Source organism: Protopterus annectens, chromosome 2.part1 (assembly GCF_019279795.1).
Source record: "Protopterus annectens isolate FY-2018-M chromosome 2.part1, PAN1.0, whole genome shotgun sequence".
Taxonomy (NCBI): Eukaryota; Metazoa; Chordata; order Ceratodontiformes; family Protopteridae; genus Protopterus; species Protopterus annectens.
Genome location: NC_056729.1, coordinates 651,760,106 through 651,781,350, shown reverse-complemented (window position 1 = coordinate 651,781,350; position 21,245 = coordinate 651,760,106). Strand labels below are relative to the sequence as shown.

The following is a 21,245-nucleotide window of genomic DNA, read 5'->3' as shown; positions in this document are numbered from 1 at the left end:
TTCCTGGCAGGAATTGTGCTTGCAGGTGAACTTGATAAGTCAATGCTGTGTCCCATAAGGTCATTGCTCATCTGCAGAGGGGGTAGGAATGTGTACCTCCCTGCTTGTTTATGTACCACATGACCGTAGTATTGTATGTCTTTATCAGTAGCTGTCCTGGATTAAGCAGGTCCTTGAAAGCTGTCAGGGCATTTTGAACAGCTAGCATCTCTTTTTGATTGATGTAAATATGCATCTGGTTTGCAGGCCATGTACACTGAATACATTTTCCTGCCATATGGGCCCCCCCAGGCATAATCTGATGCATCCGTTGTCATTGTCTGTCTGGCTGTGGGTAAACTGAATGGCAGACCCTTGTTGTGGTGACAGGCCTCTGCCCACCATCAAAACTCCTGTTGCAGGCAGGGAATGAGTGCAATTACTGTCTCCAGGCTGTGGCAATGCTGAATCCAAACACTTTTTAGATACCACTATAGTTTCCTCATATGCAGTCTTGCATATAGAATTAGTAGAATGCAGGATGCCATGCAACCCAAGGCCCGCAGGATTTTCCTTGCAGATAAGTGGGTTTTTGTTGCCAATTTCTTGAAGTAAGAAGTCAGTTGCTTTTGTTTGTCTGGCGTGAGATAAGCCATCTGGGCAGTTGTATTTGTTTGCACCCAGGAATATTATCTCTTGAGAGGGCACTAGTTTTAATTTCCTTTCATTTACTGTGTACCCTAGGCCAATTAGTAATCTTTTTACAAATGCCAGATGCTTTAAAAGAATGTCTTTGTTCTCTGCTTGAATTAGGCAGTCGTCCAAGTAGGGATATATTTGAATTCCTCTGTCTGCAAAACGCAATTACTGGTGCCAGGCATTTTGTGAAGACCCTGGGTGCAGTAGATAAGCCAAAGGGCAGTGTAGAGAATTGGTAGTGCACTGAGCCAGCTATGAATCTGAGGTATCTTCTGGAAGATTGTTTGATTGCGACATGCAGGTATGCCTCTTTTAGGTTCAAAGTTACGAGCCAAGCCTTCTTGCCCAGCATGGGCAGTAGCTGCTGTAGAGTCAACATTTTGAATTTTGGAACTTCCAGAAACGTATTTAGTATAGACAGGTCCAGTATTGGTCTCCAGGTTTTGTCCTTTCTGGGCACTAGGAAAAGATTGGAGTAAAATCCTTGCCCCTGCTCTTGTTGTGGTACTTGTTGAATGGCCCTCATGTCCATGAGGGCTGTAATTTGTTTTTGTGCCTCTGCCCATTGATTGTCTGGCAAGTCTGGCATACCATTTGACCTTGGTAGGGTGTGAAAATGGAACCTGTAGCCTTGGGACACTATGTTCAGGACCCATTTGTCTTGGGTAACCATTTGCCAATTTGATGAAAAAAGTGCTAGTTTTCCCCCAAGGGGGGCTGCCAAAAGAAAAGTGCTTGGATCTGGCAAAGGAAAGTCATTGGGACTGTTTCCTGTAAGGTTGTGATTTGTCTTCTCCGCTTTTGGAGGTAGGAGCACCCCATTGTTTAGGCCTGTATGAGCCTTGGGGCTGAGATCTTCCTCTGGGACGCCTGTATCTGCCTCTTTGTGGTCTGTCTGACACTGGAAAGGACCAATTTTTAGAAGGCCAATTCCTGCTAAACCTGGGTGGCTGTACCTGTAAGAAATCCTTGACTGTCTGCATGGATCTTGCTTTATCCTCCATTTTTTTCAACACCTCTTCTGCTTTAGTAACAAACAAAGTATCATGCTGTAATGGAGCATCTAATAATTTAGCTTTAACATGATCAGGCAGATTCTGTTCCTTTAACCAAGCATGCCTTCTAATAACAGAACCTGTAACAGCGGCCCTGCAAGAGGCCTCCAGTGAATCATAACCACATTGCAAAGTATGCTTTCCCACTTGTTCAGCTGCATGCAATAAATCCTGCATTTCCTTTTTCTCTGAACATTCAGTATTTGTCAACAATTTCTGTTTAAGCAGTGACATTAAATATTGCTGATATTTAAGCATATGAAACTGACAATTTAAAGCCCTTACAGCCAAGGTAGCAGAAGTGTAAACTTTTTTCCCCCATCTGTCTAGAGCCCTAGAATCCCTATCAGAGGGGACAGGGTTTTTTGCAGTGGAAGCTTTAACCCCTTTGGGACCCTGAGATATAGTTTCTGGGTCAGCAGTGGGGTTTTTATATAGGAATTTATGGGAATATGGGGCCCTGTAGTATCTGCCTGGCTTAGCAGGTGCTGGGGGTAAAGTGTCAGGGGACAGGCAGGACTCTGAAAATACATCATCTACAATGTCTAGAACAGGTGGAATAGCAAGGGGTCTGTGCTGAGGAAGTAGCAGAAAGTCTCAGAGCCTTTTCTTAGATTCAGAATAATATTGGCTCTCACAGTGGAAATGCTCCCTCATGGTATGCAGGGTTTCCCCAAAAGAATAATACTCAGGAGGAGAGGCTGAAAGAAAGGATTCTTCAGCATCAAAATCCTCATAGGGAAGCATGGAATAATCCTGTTCAGAAGAGGAATCGGAGGAAATAGAAACCTGATCAGAAGAATCATACTCTGTCTCTTGCCTAGGCCTCTTATCAGGAGGGGGATGGGAACCCCTGATCAAAGTAATTAGGTCTTCGGCCATTTTGAGAATCTGTTTTTTAGGCAAGGAAGTCTGAGTAGGAGAATGCTGTACTTGTTTCTTTGTCTTTAGAGCTGCTTTAGTCTTTGAAGCTGAAGATGGCTTAATATATAGTTGTGTAGGTCTGAAGACACCCTCAGAAGCCGATGCCTGCTCAGCGGCTCCGGACCCATCTGAGGGAATGATTTCCGAGTGTCCAATACCTTGAGTATCCAGAGGCCCAGTCGGCTGAACTTGGGAGTCGGAAGCGGCCTGTGGCTCTGAGGTAGCAGGCGCCAGGGCTGCGAAAGCGCCTCACTGAGAACCGGCAAACCAGCGACTGGCCTAGCGGAGGCCTCGTCGTCGGCTTTGGACCGCAGATGCCTAACCTTTTCCTTGTCCTTGCAGTTTTTGTAAACTCCGGTCGTCGGCTGTTCCAACGGCATTATATAATTAAATCTTCGGCCAAAGTAATGAAATGCAAAATCAAACAGATGCTTAACAGTGCATTGGTTAAATCTAGCACAAAACCGACAGCTAGCAACGTTGTGATCAGGGCCTAGGCAAGGAATACAGTAAGAGTGAAAATCCCTATGAGGTATTTGCTTCCCACAAGAAATACAATTGTTAACTTTTTCTGACATCGATCTGGAGCAAGAAAAAAGTTTCCCCAATGGGGTACTTAGCTTTAATGAAGACTTCGGTTCTGAAATTCGGATGTGAAAATCTCAGGAGTTGGCCGACTGGCACTTGCGAACTGCTTTTGCTTCGGGCACTGCGCGGCAAGAAAGACTGAAGAAAATGGCGTCGGCTGCATCTTTTATACCCCCTGGCGCACTGACGTCAGGGGAAGAGGCGACAGCAACCGCCGCTGGACCTAGAGTTTGGAATTCTGGCTGACTGAGGTTAGCCTGCCAGCAGGATAACCCAAGAGTAATGACTGCAACAGTGAAACACGATGAACATCTAATCTATGTCCTTCTATTCCTCTGTTGCAGTATTCTTTACATGAAGGAGAATACAAAAAGTTAATGCAGAAAGAGATGGAGGTGGCAGAGGAACTCTCCAGGAATCCATGGAGAATGGCCCTGGTAAAACCCTGCCATGGATTTGGAAATATAATCTAGCTTGTAATGTTTTGTGAAGTTGTGGACAGATGTCCAGTTATAGCTGCTTCTAGGATGGAGCTGGTGTCCAGCCCTTTGAGGAATGCCCCCAAGGAAGATACTGCCATTTTACAGTGAGCTTTGACTGAGCTAGGAAGGGCTTTACCATAGTGGGCATAGCAAAAAGAAATGGATTTGGAAATCCAGTTGGAGATGGTCTGTTTGGACACACGCAATCCCAGATCCCTGGGGTGGAATGACACAAACAGTTGGTCTGATTTCCTAAAAGGTTTGATCTTGTGCAGATAAAACCAGAGCTGTCTGTGTACATCAAGAGTGTGTAGGATTCTCACTATTGTTCTGGGGAGAGGTGGAAAAAGGTATGGAGGTGAATGGCCTGGTTTAAGGACAATTCATTAACCACCTTTGGCATGAAGGAAGGTTTTAGTCTTAAAGGAAACCTTGTCATTGTGGAAAAACAAGAAAGGAGGGGAAGCCATAAGGGCTTCTAAATCTGATACCTGCCTGGTGAAGGTAATAGCCACCAGGAGAACAGTTTTCCAGGTACAGTGTTTGAGGGAGCTAGCAGAGGCTGGCTTGAAAGGAACTTGAGTCAGTTTCTCTAGCACAAAGTTAAGGTCCTAGTGGGTAGCGACAGGTCTCCTAGGAGGTCTAATATGTAGGATGCCTTTAAGGAATTGCTTTGCCTCAAATCTGGAAGCTAGAGGAGGGAAAAGCAGCAGACAAGCAGATATAGCTGACAAAAGTACTTTTATGGAGGAGTAAACTAAACCAGTATTAAGCAATTCACACAGATATGACAGAACCATGAGGGAGTCCACCATAATGGTTTCTAGCAAGACACCAAAGTGAAAACCTCTTCCATTTGGAAAGGTAAAATTTTCTGGCATTGGGTTTCCTGGCCTCCTACAGGACTTGAAGCATGTCATCGGAATAAAGATGTCTGAAAGGGATCAGGGCTCTATTACCCACAGGGTCAGCTGGAAAGTTTCTAAATGTGGGTGTATGAGTGAGCCCTTGTTCTATGTGATTAAGTCCAGTCTGTGAGGTAACTTGTGATGATTGCCCTTGGCTAGATGTTAAAGGGGAACTAGTGCTGTCTTAGCCAACAGGTAGTCAGTCAATCAGCAAGATTTTTGGCTTGTCCTGTTGAATTTTCAGCGGGACTTTTGGAATGAGTGGTAGGGAAGGATATGCATACAGGAATTTCCCCTTCCAAGAGATTGATAGGGTGTCCACTTTCCATGCCAGAGGACGTGGCTCTATGGTACAGAAATTTGGAAGATTTTTGTTCAAAGGGGAGGCAAACAAATCTATTTGTGGAAATACTCCACTGGTGGACAATGCCCAGGAACAGATCCCCGTGAAGCATCCATTCATGGGCCTGTGTTCTGGATCTGCTCAATGTGTCTGCCACAGAGTTCTGATTGGAAGGGATGTAAACTGCCTGAAGAGACATTTCTAGTAGGTGGGCTAGATCACATGCCTGTAAGGCTAGTCTGCAAGGAGATAGGATCTTGTTCTGCCCTGCTTGTTTATATACCACAGAACAGTCATTTTGTCTGTGTGGATATGCAGCCTTCCTGGCCTCAGAAGGGGTTGGTAGGTCTGTTGGGCAAAAATCACTGCCTTAATTTCCTTTACATTTATGTGGTCTTTCCTCTGAGAGGATGTCCACTGACTTTAAGCTGTGTGAGTGCCCAGAGCTGCTCCGCAAACTGTATCTGATGCATCTGTGTACAGGTTTCGAGTTGGGGGGATTGGATGAATGGGAAGTCCTGGATTTATAGACAGTTGTTTTATCCACCACTGGAGCTCCTCGTTGAGTAAAGGTAGAACGGGATATGAAATTCCAGTGGGATGAGTAGGCCAGTGAATCACTGCCCTCATCAGATGAGGATTCCTCCTCTGAAGTGGCTTGTGCCCTTGTCCCTTTTTGAGGGGAAGAGGGCCAGGTAACAGGGGAAATTGAGTGACCTGAGGAAGGCCCAAGAGCCATGAAGTCCTTAAAGAGGCCTTGTGTGAAACTCCGCCACTCCTCCTGAGAGTCAGGAGGGGGAGAGGAATGTTTAGCTTTTTGTTTTTTCTTTGCTATCTGGTGCAAAGGAGGAGGGCTGGACGTAGACCTACATTGGACGAGATCCGACTCAATATCCTCTCTCACTACAAGCTGGGTTAATCCTCTGGGGCTTTCAGACATGATGAGCCTAGATTTCCCCTGGACATCGACACCAATGTCTGTGAGGCCTCTCTGAATGTGCCTACATCCAGTTAAAGGTGGCCTGTAAAACTGGCTCAGCCTGTGGATCTGGATCCGCAATGGAGCATGTATCCCAAACTCTCAAGTGCTTCAGGAGAGATATCCATATTGCGTGGCGCAGCTTCCGCTTCAGGCCTAGGTTCTTTGGTCTTATGCTTTGTAGGCTCTGTCGTCGGGTCCAAGGAACCCTCCACTGCAGTTTCAGCTAAGAGGTTAAGCTGTTGGTTTTCCAAATAGATAGCGAGGGATGACAGCTGACTATGGATCTTGGGCAAAAAAGATTGACAAATTGAACAATTTTTTTGGTTGTGGTGGGGCCCAAGACAGAAATGGCGCTGTGAATGACTATCCTTGTGCGGAATTTGTCTTCCACAGTTGAACTTCCCTTTCCTGGATGACATTAACAGTCAATCACAAAACAGCAGTGGCAAAAGACAGAAAGGATTCCCAAATGGGACCTTATCTTTACAGAAGAAAATTATTCCGTCAGCACAGTGACATCCAGGACTGGCGATCTAACTGGTGGTAAAGAAGTTCTGTGGATGGTGCATGCATACATCCCTTTTATGACCTATGTAGGATGTGTCGTGCACCCTACAGTAGGAAAAGACTTTGATATACTGGCTGACGTCAAGTCGCCTTGGCAGACAACTCCCTCATGTAAAGAATACTGTAACAGAGAAACAGAAGGACATTACCAAGTATCAGGGTAGCTGCTTTTCACTTCATAACAAGTGTCTGTTTTAGAATTTCTCTGCAGTATTTAAACTACCAGGTGGTAGTGCAACTACAAAGTATGAAGGAAGAGGTACGCATCTCAGCACTAATTAACAGAATGAGCGATCTAAAAAAGTACAAAAAATCCATTGAAAAAAACAGGTATACACAGCTGGTTGCAGCAAAATTCATAAAGCCTACCTGGGTTGAAATTAAAAGACCCCATTAAACCAAGGCCTACCAAAAACACGGCTACAAGTAAACAGGCAAAAAAAAAAAACAACTCATTCAACAACTTCATTACTTACCATTAATGCTGGAAAGTTCAAAGGTTGCAGGTTTACCAACCCACAAGATACTGGAGTCATATACAAGTAGTGGCAATGTACTGAGATAGTTCTACCATATGCTCAAGTCAGCCTTGGTTCATCTAGACATTAAAGATATCATGCCACTTGCAGATGAAAAATGGAAATTCCTCTGTTGCTCTGGTCAAAGTCACAAGAGGTAGTATGAACATCACCCTCAGGTCTCCAACATAAAAAAGGGACAGAGGCCCAGTGGGATCTGCCCATGTTAGAAATACAAAAACAAAAATGCAACAAAAAAAGAAAGAAAACATAAGTGTTTAACTAAAGAAATATAAACAGAAAATAAATGGCCAAAATGTAAACGCTAAAATGCATTTAATGTAAAAGCTACTATAAAATTTAAATATCTTAACACAAACATTAAAATAAAAAGGATACCTTCTTGAAGTATATGCCTAGCATAAGAAGCCTCTTTTCCTTGGGGCTGGAAGAAAGCGTAGATACATTTCTTTACCAGGTCCTCCCAACCAAGCCTTCCTGAGGATCTCAGACTACTAACGTCAATGGAGATAATTTTACCTAAAAAATGGGAAACAAGTCAGACAGATTAATGAACAGCATCTGAACAAGCCTTAAAAAAACATTTTTTCAATGAAAAACAATAAAGCTTCATGGTAAACATTCTTAATGCAAATTAACTTCTGAAAAAAATAGGAAAATCTTCAGAGGAACACATAGACATACTGTGATGTTTCATGTGATGCAATTTGGAGATCACCCCACATTCCCTCAGAAATGATGCAACACAGATCATATAGTCAGAGCTACTAAGATGCAGCAACCACTAATCATGTCCTTAAAACAGTCTAGACAACCACAGCTTCATAATATCAATAAAAGCACCCTTATACTGCAACCATCTTATCTGTTTATTCCATGAAGTTTTGAATTCAGCACTACTATACTCAGCATTTCTGAACTTTGAAAAAGCTGCACAATTTTTATGTTGCTATCAAAGCCTTATTTCTCAGTCTTTTATCTACTTTTTCAGATAAAGATATAGGTACAAAAAGAACTGCATTCTTACATAAACAGTATATATGTTCCAAGTGTTGGCAAGGAAGTCTAGGTCCAAAAATAATTGACAAAAGGACCCCTGGTAGGGTACACTTTTTTCAACAAACAAAGTTCTACACATTCTATGCAAAATCTTGAGTATGGTGATGCCCACCTGCCTACTCCAATATGCATGAGGTTAGTGAAGAGTGTTGTTGTTGTTATCCCTCTGAATCCAGAAATTCACTCCAATGCCACTACTGAACACTCTCCTAAAAAAAAATGCAGGATTCCATACTTAGATTATTAAGCAAGCACTACAAAAGTATCTATCTTAACAGAATGGTCCTGTGGCACAGACAGATGAAGAGCTGACTACAATCCAGCCAGCCTGAGTTCAATTAGCTGCACGGGCACTATAGGGGCCAGGTGGGGAAAATGGGAGTGAGCAGCCAATGCCACCTCATCCCTCATGGAAGGAGGGTATAGCTCAGCTCCTTACACTAGGAATACCTACAGAGGTGGGTGGGTGGGTAAGGGCCCAAAGGTGTGCAGCAGACCTGCACTGCACACCTACCTCTGAGTGGCAACAACTGCGGAGCCTGCAAGCCCCCCACTAGGCTTTGGGTTAAGGAAGACCATAGAATTAGCAGCATGGCCTGCTCCACTCCACCCAGTTCTTGCCTCCACATGGAACAAATGAGTAAATAAGGTCCTCCAAGATTTGAAATCTTGGAGGACCTTATTTACTCATTTGTTCAATGTGGAGGTAAGAACTGGGTGGAATGGAGCAGGTCATGCTGCTAATTCTATGATCTTCCTTAACCCAAAGCCTTGTGGGTGGCTTGTAGGGTCCGCAGTTGTTGCCACTCAAAGGTAGGTATTCTGTGCTAGTACAAATGCCTTTCTGAAAAAGGGGCACACCTCCAGTGCAGTGCAGATCTGCTGCAAACCTGTGGGCCCACACCCACCCACCTGTAGGTATTGCCAATGTAAGGAGCTGAGCTAAGAGCCAGGCATGCTTGAGTGAGGTGGAAGGAACAAAAGAGCTAATGGGACACAACAGGGAAGCCACCACATGAATCCTGTCAGACTATAAAATATATATATATTTATTTATTGACATTTGTTAACCGGGTTACTCCAGTAAGACAGGGGCCCATTTTCAGTGGAGACCCCAGAAATTATACAAGTAATTATGATATTTACAAAATATTAAAGTAGGGTCACAGAAGTACAGTACAAGTCAAAAATTTGTGCACAGCAGTACAATGCATAGGTAAAATAACAGTTAACAAGTACAATTTCCAAAATTTGAGAACAGTATACAGCATAGGCCAAATAATTAAAAGGTTTAGAGAATATTACACAAAGGAGTGCATTATGGATACAGTTTGCCAGAGCAAGTACAATGAGGAAAAAGGGTTGATAGGGAAAGGAAGATAAGATGAGAAGAGAGAAGACCAGTTCAAGTGGGGGTTGGCAAGTTAAGATATATATATATATATATATATATATATATATATATATATATATATATATATATATATATATATATATATATATATATATATATATATATATATATGTGTGTGTGCGTGTGTGTGGGTGTGTGTGTATCAAGCCTGCTGTAATAATGACATTTAGTGCTCATTTTGTGGCCTACTCATCTCTTGAAGAATGGAAAAATGGAAAATCTGGCACGTTTTCTCACACAGCCCTTTATAGGCCAGTGCAAGCTCTGTACCAACTGCTGAACTTGAGTAGGTTGCTGAAGCATCCAACAGCTTTTGTTTCATGTCATCCAAATGAGACCTACTTCTAAGTCAATTATGTCTTCTACAGTTGCTCTCATAGATTCTTACTAGACAAACAACCACAAGGGCCTTTTTAAGCCTAGCCATGCATCCCAAACCTCTCACTTAGCGATGCATCCAGAGCAGTGAAAGTACTGTGTCACTAATTCCAAACTAGCTGCTAAGGCTGCTTTAGAAAAGCTTTTCAACTTTGAGGTTCATGAGGCAGCTCCAATGTTTGCCGACTCTTTTCTGTGACTAAGAGACCTGAAATAAGCAATTCAGATACCTCACTACTTTTGTTAATGTATACACCATCCACCAATCTATTATTTGGAAAACGCTCAGGGGAAATGTTGGTCTGCCTAACATTTATGTAGATCTGTAAATGCAGCCAACTAACACAAGATGGATCAATGATAAATTATTTTAAAAAAATACCCAGTGACTTATGGAAGTCATGTAACTCCTTCAGGTGATGCTGTGCGCAAGTGATTCAAGATCTTTTTAAGTTTTACTTAAAATACCTAAGAAATGATACACTCAGAAACAATTATTGTGGATGTTTTAAACTGAGATTTACTGCTACAGGAAGACTTTTCCCATTTGCAATAGCCCACTATCTAGCATGTGGCTGTCACAAGGTTACATCATATGAAAAAGATACCATCATGACTAAAATAAAACTCCAGAAAAAATATTAGTGTGAAGAGCAAAGCTCTGCCTTAAAAAATCATATAGAAGGTAGGATTCCTTTTTCTTTCCTGCATTTTGGCATGACTTAATATACTCCTAGTCCTGACAGTCTGTGTAAGTTTCCAGAGACAGCTTCATTCTAGAACACACATCTGCCAATAAGTGAAAATTCAGCTTCTACCATGTGCTTCAAGAACCCGTTTCTGATTCTGAAGCAAAATGCAATACCCTGTATTGAGATGAAACACGTTTTTGACTTTGGGCATGGTGCAACAGCCAAAACATGGAACCACAGAAAAATAATCATATGTCAGTGATCTTAAAGAATACAACAACATGGAATTAAAGTTTTTTTGGCTTAAAGTGAAAACGGGGGGGGGGGGGACTTAACCCATACAAGACTACTTAGACCACATACAATAACTCTACAACAGACCTATTTAAATAAAATACAACACAAAATTGTCATAAAGCAAGGTTTTAAAAAGAACTACACTGATGATCTTATTGGAGCAATGAAAAAGGGGTAAGGATTTTTTGTAGAAGTAGAAAAAGAGAGAGATCAAAGGTTAAGATATGTTGCAATTAAAAGGCAACTGATAGGGGGAGCATTAACTCTGGTAAGTATATGTTCAATTTCCAAAATGATTAAGAAGGAATTAATGTTAAATGAAACAAGTTTCCAAACGGATTTTTTTTAAACCTTTATTAAATCACTTGACAGGCACACACAGTAATAGTATAGAAACAAACCATATTAACATCTGTCAAATTCATGCACTACACACTACATACATTTTCTTCCTTTTTAACAAAAATTCACTCCAGCATTATATACATTGCTCAATTACTGACTTCCCTTAAACTTCACACAGAATAATGCTCAGGGTGAGGAGAGCAACATTCTCACAAATTCCCATCTATTTACATGTAATGTGCGTCTTCATTTTTCTGAAGATCCCACCTCAACTTCTTGAATCTCTTTTACAATATTCAGTCCTTCAATTTACATTTTGATTTCCATTATACAATTGCTTTTTTGGAAGCCAATAGTATTACACTTAGTAAGGCCTCACAATGTACAATGCAGATCCTGTGTTGCAGCTCAAGAGTAATTTCCTTATTTATAGCCCCGTGTTCCCCCAACATTTCTGAGAGAGTCTTCTGAAAGGATTTTTTAAACTCTACAAACTCATCACACTACCAAAACATGCTCACAGTTACTAGTCTCTTTTCCATCGCACCTCCAGCATTTGCTATCTACTTAAAGTATGCTTGGGATATAAAAATAACTATGTAGGCACTTCAAAACAAAAATCCTGAACCTTCTGGACTGTCACATACTTTAAAGTCATACAGATGTCTTTCTTATTTTTAATTTATTTTATTTTTTGGTAAACTGCCTTTGCAGTCTCTCTCCCCAGTTTTGTCTAACTTCCTGTTTGATCCTTATAGCTATCATGCAATATTACATATGCCTTACTAATTAGCCCCATTTAGACAGTAATTTATGTTTGAGACCTGAACAAAAACTCTATCAGAGCTGGTCTTTCACTTGGTATTCCCTTATCCATTTCTCTTTGCCTGTATGCTTATATCAATCCCAGTTACTTAAGGCAGTCTCTAATCTGCAGTCCAAACTTCTCTTAGCCTCATCCCACTCTAGTTATTTGCTCTCAATACTTTAGTTCCTTTTCCAATTTTCTCTGGTAAATTCCACCCCTTTTTGCTGATTTTTCTAAAGCTCTACTTGCAGTCATCCTCACTGGCAAAATCTCCTTTCTCCACTACAGAGTTGGTTTAGTTCTTAGAATACCTTCTGCAATACATATAACATTCTGTATGGTTGTTATTTCCCTTAAGGATGTGCATACGAAATCCTACTCTCTCTGCTGGTGGGGCTAAATATAAAGCAAACAACAAAGGGGAAATTACAATGCCACAGCCTGGTCCCTCTGCTCAAACGCATCTGTCACTCAGTGGCAGCAGGTGTAAATGCATTGACAGTTTGTTCATTTATTCAGAGCTTCCTTGTGCCTGGCTTGGACATGCTTCTGTGCTGCATTTATTTATTTGGTTGAATTTATCGTGGTTTTTCAGCATGCACTTGTTAAATAAACTCCATCTGCTTGTTACTGTACTCACCTTGGGTTGTTTTAACAGTATTATACAAAAGCTGTTCGGAGTCTGCCAAAATACCTCTGCTAAGTTTTGCAAAGTTTTTGTGTGCTGTGAACATTTCGCAAGGTTAATAAACTTATTTCCAAGGACTCCTGAAAATTCAGGAATTCTTACTTCTGTTCTAAAACATCTGCTAATGCACTTGAGCTCAAACCCAGTTTGTTTTACACTGGGAGATTTCTTTTGCTCTGTGGTGGGAGCAGAGTGCTAAATTCAACCCATCCAAGGTGTGAACTATTGGTCAATAGCTTATTTTGTCTTTATCTGATTGACCCGAGGGTTTAACTTTAGAAAAGTCTTTCATCCTGCTGGTATAAAAGCCTTGTGCAAATGCGGTTCCCCATGCTTGCATATAAGCAAATCTCTCCAGTTTAAAATCCTCTCTAGGAAATACTCTCCACAATCTCCTACTGTTCACAGCTGCTCAAACAACTGCCAGTTTGTGCAGAGGGTGGTACCACTGCAGATCATCTAATAGTATACTACTAAACACACTTACTTTGACCTTTTAAGTGACTCTCCTTTATTCCCTCCCATCTAGGAATTGTGTTTCCCTGACCTACATACCATAGTCTAGATTCAGAACTGCTCAATCTAAATGGACTGGTATCACTGTGCTCTTAAACCAGCCTTCTAACATTAAGTGGATTCCGTGCACCCTTGTGGCAGAAGTGTGTAGCTCAGGACACATCTGAGTTGGGGACTGCTGGAGAAAAGCTCAATTTCGGGCTTTCCCATTAGTAAAGTCTTTTGGCTTTTCCCGGTTAGGGGTCGCTACAGCGAAACTCTGGTCCGCTAATGATTGGCAGTGAATTTTACGGTGTCAATTTCCCAGCCCGACGTCCAACTTTCAAAGAAGGCACACCCATTCACGCACCTACCTGCATGTTTTTAGATGTCACTCGACTGCGGGGAGGACATGCAGACTGCACACAGAAGGCGCCCCAGCCGAGAATCGAACGGGAGAACCTCTTGCTGTGAGGCAACAACGCTAACCTCTGCACCACCACGGCCCTCCATTAAAACTGTTTAACTTTGCCTGTATATAAGCCTCATATTTGCACAGATTTGTGCTCAGTTTACCAGAGCTCCTCAACATTTGGAAACTTTAGCCAGAGATCTGGAGTGAAACTGAATTAAAATCCAAGGCAGCCACTGAAAAATAAGTATATTTTAATCCAGCACTGCACTTCAACTGTATTTAATTGAATTACTACTACATTTTTGCAGCTTGTGACCAAGTCCAACTAGCCTACTTCCTTCCCAAATACCACACTGACAAAAAATCTTGCCAGAATGGATGGGCAGTTTCCCATCATTTCTCCTGCCTGCTGGACTGATATGGGCATCTTGAAGCAACACAGTAATTGCCTCAAGTATACAGACAACCAATTACTCCTAAAGCAAACTAACAACCTATGTGATAGATGCAAACACACTGCGGAAGTGGAGTTAATTCTCTCACATAAAAATAAACTAGACATCATAGGTGGTTACTAGGCTAATGGCAATAGGGCCCTTAAAAGCCTATCCAAGTACAACCCCCATTCAACAATAAAGGTATTAAGTGGAACTAAGTCAACAACTACTGCCCCTGTCCAAGCGAGACCCTGGTGAAACTCTCAGGATGAATCTGCGGCTCCCCATCCAATTATCTAAATTACACCCAAATAGGGTCAGCGAGGGGTTCTACTTCACCTGAATTGGAAGTCCATTCCAGAGAAGAGGTAACCTCTGTTAGACGCATCAAAGAGATTTGAAAGCACACACGCTTCACCTCTCATGCAAACCTTACCTTTCACACAAAATAAGGTCACAGCACATAGGTGGAGGTAACTAAGTAAAAGCCTACTAAAAGAACAGAGACCTCCCAAACACAAACCACCCACACTCACCACTAAGCAAAAAGAAACCACTGCACACATCAACACACCCATATCTCAATAAATAAGCACCTAAGGCAAGACACATCAAATGTCTTGGTCACATGCAACTCCATAGTGAGGCACACAGATGTCCCCCTCACCAGACTGGAGAAGTAGGTCACGGTCAGCTGCCTACCAGGTGCCAGGATCCAACAAATCACACATGCACACGCATGTCATTCAACAAGTACCATTATGACTCTGTCATAGTTCATGTTGGAGTGAATGACTTGAGATGTACCTCTCTGGACTAAATGAAGACAGACATGACAGAACTCTCTGATTACATGTCCCAGACAGGTTATGTCCCTAGCCCTAAGCAATACCCTACTCTGACCCAGTATGATGCCACAGTATAAACAAAATATGATTGAATTCAACAACTGGCTTAGCTTCTGGTGTCAGTCCAGGGTGATCCAGTATCTGTCAGCCTGGGAGGATACGGTAGACAGACCTTGCTTTGCTAGAGATGGTCTGTACCTGTCCTCGCTAGGCTTTCAGGTATTGGCAAAGGCCCTTGCCTCCCCATAATGTCTTTCTTAGGCAATGTCAAAACAACAAATTTTCTAATATAACAAAATCTAACAGAGACAAACTCAGGGTCATGTTGCTTAATGCTAGTATTTTAAACACAAAACTGCACTCCCGGGAAGCACTCCTCACCTTAGAGGATGCCAACGTCTGTGCAGTTACCAAGACATGGTACAAGGCCGCTAAGAGCAATCCAGCCATGTAAGTCTACAATGCCTTCCACACGTTCAGACCTCAAAATGAGTGTGAAGGAACCAAAGGTGGAGGTGTATCTATCTTCATAAAAACCAAATACACTTCGAGACTGGTTAAACAGCATGACTCTCTCGAATTACTCCATGTCCAATTGACTATTGGGAAAGTACCATACCACATCATTGCTAGCTATAGCTCCCCCAACATGAACCAGGATAAGCACACCACCTACCTTGACATACTGGACTCGATCATCATACAATCCAATGCTTTAGTCATGGGAGATTTCAACTATCCTTCCATAAAAGGATCCTGAACTTTAACACAAATGCTCTGGCACAGACAGCCTGCACCCCCCACTAGGGACTCTAATGTTCTGGATATAGTACTCCCCAACATGGGGGTCACTGTACTTTCTCATGCATGATGCCCTCCCTGGTTAAGTCAGGCCACAAATCAGTCTTGTCTGAAGTAACTACTGGAAATGACAACCACACAGAACACAAACTAAGAAACTTTACCAAAGCCAACTACAGCCTACTAAGCAATGGCATAAAAAGCTTCATACCACCTGCAATCGCTGACATCAATTATCAATATGCAGAAGTGTATGCAAATGCCCTGTACAAATACTTAATTGACTGCATAAACTCTGCAGTACTTGACGGGATCAAAATCGGGTCTTCCTATAAAAATAATGGTGGCCTTCCGGTATAAACAGATTTTATAACAAGAGGAATAAGCTGTTGTCCAATAGCAATAGAGATATCACTCTGCAGAGGAAGAGTTCCCACCTGAGCCTAAACATGAAAATCAGAAACCTTGTAAAGTCTTCTAAAGCAAATTACAAAACTAAAATCGCATCCCTAGCCAAGGATAATCATAAGGCATTATTTAACTACATCTGAATGCCTAGCTATGTGTCGAACTGGTTATAGACGGGATCACTCATACTACACTGGAAGATATAGCCAACCTGCTAGATGACAGATTCAGCACAAACTTTACTCTCCTAACCCCACCTACAATATCCCAAAGCATACCTGACACCAGCCCTCTGCCTAGTATCTCTAGAGAACAGGTCAGCTCTGTAATCACAAAGGACAAAAACACAGTCTCAATGGGATCAGATAACATGCCATGTTGCCTAATAAAAAAATCTAAAAGAAGACAAGGTGGACCCACTTAGTGTTCTCTTATCACAGCTTGAGAACTGGCTATGTTCCTGAAGAATGCAGAACAGCACCAGTAATCCCCTTGCAAAAGGGGAGCCATCAAATGACCCTGGGAACTAGAGATCCACAAGTCTAACCAACCTTATCTGTAAAGCTAGGGAAATAATCGTCATGGGCCTTGTCAACAAGTACATATGTGACCTTTAAATGCTGGACCCAACCCAGTTTGGCTTTAAGGGTAGATCATGCTTATTAAACCCGGTGGACTTCTTTGAGAATGTCACCAAAGCCATGGACAGAGGTAAGACAGTGCACACTGCCTATCTCAAACTTGTCAAGGCTTTCAACAATACCCCACTCTGGCATAGTTGAGAAACTATCCCAGATAGGGATCAACCCTTACGTTAATAGATGGGTAGCCAACTGGCTCACTGACATGCTGTCAAAACTGGCGACTCCACCTCCACCAGTAGCATCATCACGAGTGGAGTACCACAGAGGTCTGTGCTGGGTGGGTGTTTGGCATCTATTTCTCAAAAGTCCGGGCCTAAGTAAATGGCCTTTGGGTCAACAAGTTCACGGATGACTGCAAACTGGGAGCAATCACAGAGTCCCACAAAGTACAGTTTTGTACCTACCATAAATGTAGATGTCCGATAGGTATGCATCTGCAGTCATCACATATGGGTTGTCCCGCCTCAGGCAGCCCTTCGGTCGGCCGGATTCCAAAGTCTGGGTCTGGCCTCGGCTGATGTCGCACTTTCCCCGACGTCAGAGCGTCTGGGGTATAAAAGCATCAGCCGACGCCATTTTCCTCAGTTTTTCTTGTCCCAGATGCCAGGTGCCCTCTAAGGAAGGCTAAAATTTGGAGATATGCATTTTAAAAACAAATCCAAACATGCACAGTACTATAAAAACAAATACACCATAATAGATCCCCCCAGCTAGCTATAAGAGGGTAAGTACCCAAGAAGTATACCACAGAGGGGAAGGAGGAGGGTAAACCTGACTGCAGATGCATACCTATCGGACATCTACATTTATGGTAGGTACAAAACTGTACTATGTCCTTCAAGGATGCATCTGCAGTCATCACATATGGGTAGAATACCATAGCCAATCTGGGGGTGGAGGTACTAAGTAAAGGATGGTGTAGCTAAGATACCCTGCAGGACTGCCGTAGCAAAGCCTGCTCTGGATCTGGAGTATAAAGGTAAATTGTAATGCTTGGCAAATGTATGCACGGAGCTCCATGTAGCAGCTTCTAAAATGTCCTTGGTAGCCACCCCTCTTAGGAAAGCTGTGGTGGTGGCTGTGGCTCTCGTGGAATGAGGTCTAATGTTAGCTGGCACAGTTTTTCCATGAAAGGAGTAACAAAAACGAATGCAATTTCCTATCCATTTTGAAATTGTCTGTTTGGAAATTGCTTTTCCTTGTGCCCCAGCAGCATATGCTACAAACAGCTGATCAGTCTTTCTGTAACTTTTAGTTCTGTCCAAGTAGTAGCGCAACTGTCTGCGTATGTCCAGGGTGTGCAGAAGTTTCTCCCCTTTATTTTGTGGTTGTGGGAAGAATGTAGGCAAGTGAATAGCTTGGTTCAAAGATACCCTGGATACAGCCTTTGGCATAAATGTAGGATTGGTTCTCAATGAAACTCTGTCCTGATGAAAGATAAGAAATGGCTGTACTGCCATTAGAGCTTGTAACTCAGATACTCTTCTTGCTGAGGTTATGGCCAGAAGGAAGGCAGTTTTCCAAGACAGAAGCTGTAGATCTGCAGATGCTGCTGGTTCAAAGGGAGGAAGTGTTAGTTTTTCCAACACGAAGTTAAGGTCCCAAGTAGGTAGAGGTGGTTTCCTTGGAGGATTGATGTTTTTGATTCCTCTTAGAAACTGTCTCAGGAGAGGATGAGAGAAGACAGGTGGATCAACATTGTATTCTGCTGAAATTGCTGAGGCATGTATCTTAATGGAAGAATAAGACAGGCCGTTGTGGAACAATTCTGCCAAATATTCCAGTATATGTGCCATGTTCATCAGTGTCACATCTAGGCCCTTTGTGTTCCAAGTGTGAAACCTTTTCCATTTTGCTGAATATGCCTTCCTTGTGGAAGGCCGGCGAGCTTCCATAATAATATCCTTCACTCTCTGGGATAGCTTATCCTGAGGAGGAGTCATGGTATTTTCCAGGCAATTAGCTGCAAGGTTTTCAGGTTGGAATGCAGAGTCTTGAAATTGTGCTGTGTCAGTAGAAGTGGCCATAGGGGGAGAGGCCACGGTTTCGTCTGTGACATGCTCTTTAACAGTGGGTACCAGTGCTGTCTTGGCCAGTTTGGAGCTATCAGAATCACTCTGGGCTGCTCTGTCCTGATCTTCAGTAAGACCTTGGTAATTAATGGGAAAGGTGGAAAAGCATACACTGTTAGAGCTTTCCAGCTGAAAGAGAGAGCGTCCACTTTCCATGCTTGTGGGTGGTATGTCCTTGAGCATAATTTCTTCAGTTGATGATTGTGGGGAGAGGCGAGCAGATCTATTTCCGGCCTTCCCCATGATCGTGTTATGAGTAAGAAGATGTCTGGGTGCAGCATCCATTCGTGTGCATCCATGGTATTTCTGCTTAAGCTGTCTGCCAGTATATTGTCTTTCCCTGGCATGAACTGGGACTGCAGCTGTATACTGAGTTTCAAGGAAAGTTCCCATAGATTCATTGCCAGTCTGCAAAGAGGGTAGGAATGGGTGCCTCCTTGCTTGTTTATGTACCACATAACTGTGGTGTTGTCTGTCCTTATGAGTAGGTGGCCTTGATGAAGAAAAAGTTTGAAGGCCTCAATTGCGTGTATCACTGCCAGCATTTCCTTTTGGTTTATGTGCATGCGCAGCTCTCTTTGTGACCATAGCCCTTGGATACATCTGCCCTCCGTGTGTGCTCCCCAACCTTGGTCTGAAGCGTCCGTAGTGATGGTTTGGTTGGCTCTTGGCTTGCTGAAGGGCAACCCACTGTTCGACTGGCAGGCTTGAGCCCACCACAGAAATTCCTTTTGAAGGCATGGAATGAGTGGGATCAAAGTTTCTAAGCTGCGACTGTGCTGAGTCCATAAACTCCTTAGGTACCATTGTAATTTTCTCATATGCAGCCTTGCTTGTGGAATCAGAAGAATGCAAGATGCCATGTAACCCAGGGCCTGCAGGATTTTCCTTGCAGTCAGCTGAGTTTGTCTTGACAGATTCTTGAAGTAATCCGGTAGTTGTTTTTGTTTTTCTTCTGTGAGAAAGGCCATTTGGGTGGTTGTGTCTAGATCTGCACCCAGAAAAGTTATTCTTTGGGATGGAACAAGTCTTGATTTGTGGATGTTGACTGTATATCTCAAGGCCTGCAGTAGGTGGATGGCATAATCCAAGTCCTTTAACAAAGTTTGTTTGCTGTCCGCTTGTATAAGGCAGTCGTCCAGATATGGGTAAATTTGAATCCCCTGAAGTCTGCAGTGTGCAATTACTGATGCCAGGCATTTCGTGAATACTCTGGGCGCAGTAGATAAGACAAAGGGCAATGCTGAGAATTGATAATGCTCTGACCTTGCAAGAAATCTGAGGTGTCTTCTGCAACTTTGTCTGATAGGGACATGCAGGTATGCCTCCTTGAGGTCTAGAGTCACCAGCCAAGACCCCTTGCCCAGCATGGGAAGGAGTTGCTGTAGAGTCAGCATTTTGAATTTTGGCACAATGAGGTAAGTATTCAGTGCGGACAAGTCAAGAATAGGCCTCCATTGATTTTCTTTTCTTGGAACAAGGAATAATCTGGAGTAAATTCCTTGGCCTTGTTCTGAAAGAGGTACCTTTTCTATAGTTTTCATTTGTATTAAATTGGAAATTTGTTTCAAAGCCTCTGCCCTCTGATTTGGTGGCAGGTCTGGCATGCCTTTTCTTTTTGGCAATGTGTGGAAATGGAACCTGTATCCTTTATCTATTATTTGCAGTGTCCATGTGTCCCTTGTAATGCTGTGCCAATTTTTTGAAAATAAAGAAAGCTTTCCGCCCAAAGGTGCTTCTAATTGAGCCCTGGTCGTGAGTCAAAACAAAGTCATTGAGTCTGTCCTGGTGTAGCAGTTGTAGTTCCTGCACTACCTCTCTGGTTGGGAGGCTGCCATTGACGGCCTCTGTAGGAGCCTCTAGCTTGCCCTCTACCTCTGGCACGCCTATTCCTGCCTCTCTGAGATCTGTCTGAGTCCGGAAAAGACCAATTCTTAGTAGGCCAATTTCTGCTGAATCTCGGTGGTTGGACTTGCAGAAAGTCTTTGACTGTTTGCACAGATTTTGCCTTTTCTTCAAATTTCTTTAAGACCTCTTGAGCCGTGGAACCAAATAATTTTTGCTTTTCCATAGGAGCATCCAAAAGTTTAGCTTTAACATGGTCTGGCAGAGATTGTTCCTTCAGCCAGGCATGCCTACGTATGACTGCACCTGTCATAGCTGACCTACATGAAGCTTCCAATGCATCATAACCACACTGCAAGAAATGGTTACTAACCTGCTGGGAGTTATGTACCAGATCCTGAAGGGATTTGCGATCAAGGGGTACAGAAGACGACAGTTTCTTATGCAATTCATCTAACAAATACTCTTGGTACTGTATCATATGAAATTGACAATTTAATGCCCTCATGGAAAGAGTTGCAGAAGTATACACT

The 21,245-nt window shown here is 42.7% G+C and overlaps 1 protein-coding gene across 4 annotated transcripts in view; it reads right to left on the bottom strand.

Moving 5' to 3' along the window:
• Nucleotides 1-21,245, bottom strand: part of NCOA1 (nuclear receptor coactivator 1) — a 1,171,950-nt gene that overhangs the window by 563,475 nt on the left and 587,230 nt on the right. For all 4 annotated transcript variants that reach the window (XM_044062390.1, XM_044062389.1, XM_044062386.1 and 1 more), the window contains exon 8: nucleotides 7,445-7,585. In XM_044062390.1, the coding sequence (XP_043918325.1) occupies nucleotides 7,445-7,585 (141 nt within the window). The remainder of the gene's footprint in view (nucleotides 1-7,444; nucleotides 7,586-21,245) is intronic.